The sequence below is a fragment of the Seriola lalandi genome, unplaced genomic scaffold (genome assembly GCF_002814215.2).
Source record: "Seriola lalandi dorsalis isolate HSWRI2012SDOR001 ecotype SW California unplaced genomic scaffold, Sedor1 jcf7180002052127, whole genome shotgun sequence".
Taxonomy (NCBI): Eukaryota; Metazoa; Chordata; class Actinopteri; order Carangiformes; family Carangidae; genus Seriola; species Seriola lalandi.
In genome coordinates this window covers 3,914-11,008 of record NW_019522680.1, presented here as the reverse complement: position 1 = coordinate 11,008, position 7,095 = coordinate 3,914, and the positions used below count along the sequence as shown (strand labels likewise).

At 46.4% G+C, this 7,095-nt stretch overlaps 1 protein-coding gene across 1 annotated transcript; it reads right to left on the bottom strand.

The window, feature by feature from the left end:
* Window positions 1-87: 87 nt before the first annotated feature.
* LOC111650105 (rap guanine nucleotide exchange factor-like 1) lies at window positions 88-2,775 on the bottom strand. The gene is made up of 4 exons (XM_023399904.2): window positions 2,628-2,775; window positions 2,097-2,194; window positions 631-743; window positions 88-92 (listed from the first exon to the last, which is right to left on the bottom strand). The coding sequence occupies exons 1-4, from the start codon at window positions 2,760-2,762 to the stop codon at window positions 88-90; spliced, it is 351 nt and encodes a 116-aa protein (XP_023255672.1). The 5' UTR covers window positions 2,763-2,775.
* Between the last annotated feature and the right edge of the window lie 4,320 nt (window positions 2,776-7,095).

The window sequence follows — 7,095 nt, the reverse complement described above, 5'->3', positions numbered from 1 at the left end:
TGAGGACATGTCTACACTGTGAGGACAGGTCTACACTGTGAGGTCATGTCTACACTGTGAGGACATGTCTACACTGTGAGGACATGTCTACACTGTGAGGACAGGTCTACACTGTGAGGTCATGTCTACACTGTGAGGACATGTCTACTTTGTGAGGACATGTCTACACTGTGAGGACAGGTCTACACTGTGAGGACAGGTCTACACTGTGAGGACATGTCTACACTGTCAGGACATGTCTACACTGTGAGGACATTTGGCTGATCCTCAGAATTTGAAAGCGCTGTTTGTTCAGATTTGGTTTTAAGGTTCAGGTTAGAACCAGGTTTAGGGTTAGGGCTGAGGGAATGCAATATGTCAATGAATGTCCTCACAACTATAGTGAAGGCAATGTGTGTGTGTGTGTGTGTGTGTGTGTGTGTGTGTGTGTGTGTGTCCTGGGTGTGTCAGGCAGTTTGTGATTTGTATATCCTGACCACAGACTGCAGGTGTGTTTGCATTTCAACTGTGTGTACAGCTTTATAGATTAGACAGTGTAGTCTAGCTTTTGTATTTCAGTCCCTGCACGTGTGTGTGTGTGTTTGTGTGTGTGTGTGTGTGTGTGTGTGTGTGTGTGTGTGTGTGTCATACTCTCATCGGAGCCTCTGAAGGCCTCTCTGGGCTGCAGACAGGCGTCAATGCGTCTGAAGTGTCTGAACAGAGGGCGAACCTGCTTCTTCCTGCTCTCCTTCTCCTCTTCAGAGCTGAACACACACACACACACACACACACACACACACACACACACACACACACAGAAGAACACACACACAGAAGAATTAAAACAAATTTTCTGGTTGCTTGACTCCACACAATGAAAACTCAATTTAAATTATTAAATAGCATAAATTATTTTTATTATTATCATTATTAATATTGTTAGTAGTAGGTACATTCAGTATAATTATTATAATTCTATACAATAAGAATAAGAATAACATGGTGAGGTACACACTGTGAGGACATGTCTACACTGAGGATGTGTCTACACTGAGGTCATGTCTACACTGACATGTCTACACTGTGAGGACATGGCTACACTGAGGACATGTCTACACTGACATGTCTACACTGACATGTCTACACTGTGAGGACATGGCTACACTGACATGTCTACACTGAGGACATGGCTACACTGAGGACATGTCTACACTGAGGATGTGTCTACACTGTGAGGACATGGCTACACTGACATGTCTACACTGTGAGGACATGGCTACATAGTGAGGACATGTCTACACTGTGAGGACATGTCTACACTGAGGACATGTCTACACTGAGGATGTGTCTACACTGAGGTCATGTCTACATAGCGAGGACATGTCTACACTGTTAGGACATGTCTACACTGAGAACATGTCTACACTGTGAGGTCATGTCTACATTGTGAGGACATGTCTACACTGTGAGGTCATGTCTACACTGTGAGGACATGTCTACACTGTGAGGACATGTCTACACTGTGAGGACATGTCTACATTGTGAGGTCATGTCTACACTGTGAGGACATGGCTACATTGTGAGGACATGGCTACACTGTGAGGACTTATCTACATTGTGAGGACATGGCTACATTGTGAGGACATGGCTACACTGTGAGGACTTATCTACATTGTGAGGACATGGCTACACTGTGAGGACTTATCTACATTGTGAGGACATGGCTACATTGTGAGGTCATGTCTACACTGTGAGGACATGGCTACATTGTGAGGTCATGTCTACACTGTGAGGACATGGCTACATTGTGAGGACATGGCTACATAGTGAGGACATGTATACACTGTGAGGACTTATCTACATTGTGAGGACATGGCTACATTGTGAGGACATGGCTACATAGTGAGGACATGTATACACTGTGAGGACTTATCTACATTGTGAGGACATGGCTACATTGTGAGGACATGGCTACATAGTGAGGACATGTATACACTGTGAGGACTTATCTACATTGTGAGGACATGTCTAATAAGGATTCAGTATGGGGGGTGTGTGCATGTGTGTGTCTGTGTATTATTGTGTGTATTAATTGTGTTGTTGTGTTATTGTCTCACGGGCAGTGTAAGATCTCAGTCCATCTCTGCAGTTTGAGGACGTCCTCCACCAGCTCAGGAAACCGGCTCAACTCCTGGACCGCACACAGGTACAGCTCCTACAAAAACACACGTGCACGTACGCACGCACACACAGAACACTATAAATACATGTGATTGTAAAAGTGTGTCGCTGAGTGACTTTTGCTGCCGCGACAACCCCCGATCACCTTGGCAACCAGACACCAAAAACAACAGTTCACACCCTGCAAGTGTTATCATCTGTATATGTATTATTATTATGGTTATTATAGAGCATATGTGTGTGTGTGTGTGTGCATGTGTGTTTGTGTGTATGTGTGTGTGCATGCGTGCGTGTGTGTGTGTGTGTGTGTCAGAGCTGAAGAGACAGCAAAAACGAAATTCCACTGTTTTTCTTTCACTTTCTGGCTGGTTTCCGTCATGATCCTGTTCACTCAGGTTCACACACTGTAACACACACACTGTAATAACGTGCGTGTGTGCGTGCGTGCGTGTGTGTGTGTGTGCTACCTTTGGGAAGCTGTTGCTGCGCTCCCCCTCCTCCTGCAGCAGCTCTCTGTAGGTGTCCAGGTATCTAAACGCCACGTTCAGCACCGCCTGCTTCCTCTCTGCTGCGTCCAGCCCTCCTTCTGTTTCTCCCTCCATCTCTCCTCCTCTTCCTCCATCTCTCCTCTCAGCCTCCCCCTCCCTGCCTCCCCTCTCTCTCCCCCTCCCCTGCATCTCCAGACTGAATCTGAGAAAGGTGGAGTTAAGGAGATATTTGTTGTTTTGTCCTCACTCACTGAAAGAGGCGTTTCCCCTACATGTATGAAAATCCCTACACACATGAAACATACCGAGACTTACAAAAACGCCTCTTGCAGCCAGAGTCTAAACCCAACAGGAAGTCAGCCATTTTGAATTGAATTTACAATATTGGCACTGTTTCTGCAACTCAAGGGTCACGTACTTGAACAAAGTCTTCCTACAGAATCGATCAGATCCTCTTCATATTCAGTCAGTTGCATCTTAAGACCTTTACGATGTTAAATTGCAAAAGTTTTTAGTTTTCGTTGAACGATGCGCCCGTGGCGGCACGGCAAACTTCAATGATTCGTCATGAAAATCCTTATAACTCCAGGACACATTGTTCAAACTGACTGAGTCCTGGCCTGAACACATCTACATGACAACATTCACGTTTCATGCTTATTGGTGCAGTTTTCCAATCAGCCAATCATGAGTACGATCATGAGTATTGTTCTTCTAACGGCTCCTCCATGTCACAAACTGGTTTCACAGTCTCCAGACCTGGATCCAGTGGTAGAAGCAGGAGACTGATGTGATGCATCATGGGAACATGGAGTCTCAGAGGAACGTTTCAACATCTGGAGGATCCATGAAGAACGGAGTCTGGATTTTTTTATCTTTAAAGCCTGATTTATAAATTCTTCTGAGATCAGCCCGGTTTGAATGTTTCAGCCTCAGAGCAGCAGAGTCAGAGACGCCGCCATGATGACCCACATATCTCTGCTCACACACACACACACACACACACACACACACACACACCATCCTTTTCTTCCTGACGCAGTGATGGATGCAGTTCCTGCCGCGGCCTGACGAGGGCGCCAGGATTAAAAATGAAGAAACGGTTTTCCTTGGACTCTGCAGGGATGAAGCTGGATGAAGATCAGTGATGAGTCTCAGTAATGCCTAAAAAATATTCACTGCTGATGCAAAACAAAACAAAATGCAACTATTTTGATGACTGCTGTAAAAACACAAAATATTTCCTGTTTTGTTTTCAGATTTTAAGGCATTTTAAAGACGTAAATTAAGCTGTGGACTTTGTGTTGTTGTTATCTGTGTGAATTATTGTGGCGTCTGTGTTTATTATCATCCATTAAAGGATCTGTTCTCAGTTCCAGCCACAGATGTGCAGACAAGTGTCACTGGATCATTTGGATCCTGAAGGTTCTGTCTCTGTTCTGTTTGCTCACAATGGATCGACTGACTTATGACTCTTAGAAACAGACACAACCTGCCACTGATGTTAAAGATCAGAATTTACAACATAACATCTGTAATAACATCGTTACATTAAATTTGTCCAATCAGACAAAATGTGAACGTTTTCATTCCTCCTTCTTTAAAGGAGGAGATGAAGAGGAGGAGAGGTGATCTCCACATAAACCAGCAGAGGAAGATGAAGACGAGCATGTCTCTCTCCCGCCCCCATCCCTCTCTGCTCTACTTCCTCCTCCCTCCAGCTCTCGGCTCTTTATCTCTCTCTCCGTGTGGGTGAGTGTGAGAGTGGACGACCATCACTGTCACTGCGGAGGAAAAGAAAACACGGATCCATTTGCATCTTTAATGACGCAGCAGAACCAACTGTGATGGAGTCAGCTGTTGTTAACCTGTATTGATCTGAAGTGGGTTTGGTTTAGTATTGGTGGTGTATGTGTAACACCTGTCCTACCTGTCCACAGGTGATAGTCTTCTCTGATTCACTGGCTTTAATTAAACCACACACAGTTGTAATGAACAGTGTGTTCGCGTCACTGCAGCCACAGCGTTTGTTGTTTGTTGATGCTCAGACTAAATATTTCACTGGAAACTTCTGCTCTGACAAAACCAACAGGTTTAGTCCTGCTAACGCCCCCTACAGGCTGCACAGTTCACTACAACCACTGCATGAAAACACAACGGCCATTACACCCTCCACTGTTTCCACCGGACAGGCAGAGTGGTGTTTCCACCCATGGGAGGGACCTTCCCTTTCCTTCCTCTGGACCACAGTGTTAAACAGACGCAGGGACAGACGGGGGAAGGTGGGGCGAAGACATGAAGCCACAGCGACAGAGACAGTGTCTCAGAAAAGACAAACCTGCAGCTACAAGACCAAACGAACCGAACTGTGTTTCCTGGCAGATAAACTGAGGCCGAGCCAGAGTGACTGAGGAAGAGACATTAAATAAAATGAATCCGTCGATAACCAGAGAGACGCTGAGACTCGGGACAGACAGACGATCCCAGGACACGTGGACATATCTGGACGCCCATGCCTCAACTCCATTACACAGTCATGCACACATGCACATACACAACACAGCACTGTGAGCACATTCTATCAAGGTAATTATGCATGTGAAGGTGTGTGTGTGTGTGTGTGTGTGTGTGTGTGTGTGTGTGTGTGTGTGAAGGATACTGCTGCAGCAGAACTTGCTGGAACCTGTCGGCCGTCAGGAAGATGGGATGTGTCAACATGAAGTCATCCAGCAGGGTTTCTACACAGACACAAACAGAGAGACAGAGATCAGTTGTACAGACTGAACGTGACCTGGAACATACCGTCCATCACCTCTCAGGTACACACCCACAAATAAAAGCCTGTCTCAACTTCAAAACAAAGAACAGTATAATACATATAATGCCTCACATGACACCTTCAGTGTAATGACCACCAGTTCCACCAGTTCCACCAGTTCCACCAGTTCCACCGGTTCCACCAATCCAACAACAGAGTCATAGCACATAAAAGTCTGTTTCACATTAAACACCTAATAACAGACTTTTATCTTCTGGAAGCTTTTAATGTGAAACACCTCGGCAGGAAACGTTGAATGTCAGTGAGTGAAGTAGAAGTGACTGGATGAAGATCGTCAGAAAATAGTTTAAAATGCTTTTACAGTTTCTAACCAACAACTTTGTTCTTGATAAAAAACTAAAAATGATTCATTTTGTTTCAAAATTGTTGATTAATTTTCTGTCACTAATCGATTAATTGACTAATCTTTCCTTTACCTTCCCTTCACAGTCTGGAAAACACTGAGCTCTATATCTTTAAGGGTTACTCTCTGTTAACCAGGGGCAGGATCGGGAGAACAGAGGGGCAGGATCGGGAGAACAGAGGGGCAGGATGGGGGGAACAGAGGGGTACGATCGGGGGAACAGAGGGGTAGGATCAGGAGAACAAAGGGGTACTATCAGGAGAACAGAGGGGCAGGATCGGGAGAACAGAGGGGTAAGATCGGGAGAACAGAGTGGTACGATCGGGAGAACAGAGGGGTACTATCAGGAGAACAGAGGGGCAGGATCGGGAGAACAGAGGGGCAGGATCGGGAGAACAGAGGGGTACGATCGGGGGAACAGAGGGGCAGGATCGGGAGAACAGAGGGGTACGATCGGGAGAACAGAGGGGCAGGATCGGGAGAACAGAGGGGTACGATCGGGAGAACAGAGGGGCAGGATCGGGAGAACAGAGGGGCAGGATCGGGAGAACAGAGGGGCAGGATCGGGAGAACAGAGGGGTACGATCGGGGGAACAGAGGGGTAGGATCGGGAGAACAGAGGGGTACGATCGGGAGAACAGAGGGGTAGGATCGGGAGAACAGAGGGGTACGATCGGGAGAACAGAGGGGCAGGATCGGGAGAACAGAGGGGTAGGATCGGGAGAACAGAGGGGCAGGATCGGGAGAACAGAGGGGTAGGATCGGGGGAACAGAGGGGCAGGATCGGGGGAACAGAGGGGCAGGATCGGGCATCTGGCCGAGAAGGTGAACCCGTAGGGTTGAGTGGATACACTAAGACCTTGTTGAGGGGCGTTGAGTTTGTACACATTATTTCACGCCCTTCATCTCTACAGCCCAAGGTGACGCATGAAAAATGTCTGTTTGTGTCTGACCGACAGTCCAAACCAAAAAGAGACGTTCACCTGAAATGTCACTTAGCTTGACACAAGAAGATACAGAGGAGGACACAGAGCTGCAGACAAACACACACAAATACATGCAAATCAACAATATATACAACAATATATGGCTGCACACCAAATATCACCAACATACTGAGATCTCTGCTGCTGCTTTGGGTCTGTTTTATGTGTTTAGCCTAGCTTAGCACAAAGACTGGAAGCAGGGGGAAACTGCTAAACTGCTAACTCCAGCACTACAAATATGTGAGTGCTAACATATCAGAGTGACGCCAGTTTAAGACC

Bases quoted from the DNA above. Each gene is read 5' to 3' on its own strand.
- LOC111650105 (XM_023399904.2), bottom strand. From the start codon at position 2,762: ATGGAGGGAGAAACAGAAGGAGGGCTGGACGCAGCAGAGAGGAAGCAG. The intron at 2,195-2,627 runs GTAGCACACACA...GTGTTTTTGTAG, and splicing joins GCAGCAACAGCTTCCCAAAG to GAGCTGTACCTGTGTGCGGT. The intron at 744-2,096 runs GTGAGACAATAA...GTGTGTGTTCAG, and splicing joins ACTGAGATCTTACACTGCCC to CTCTGAAGAGGAGAAGGAGA.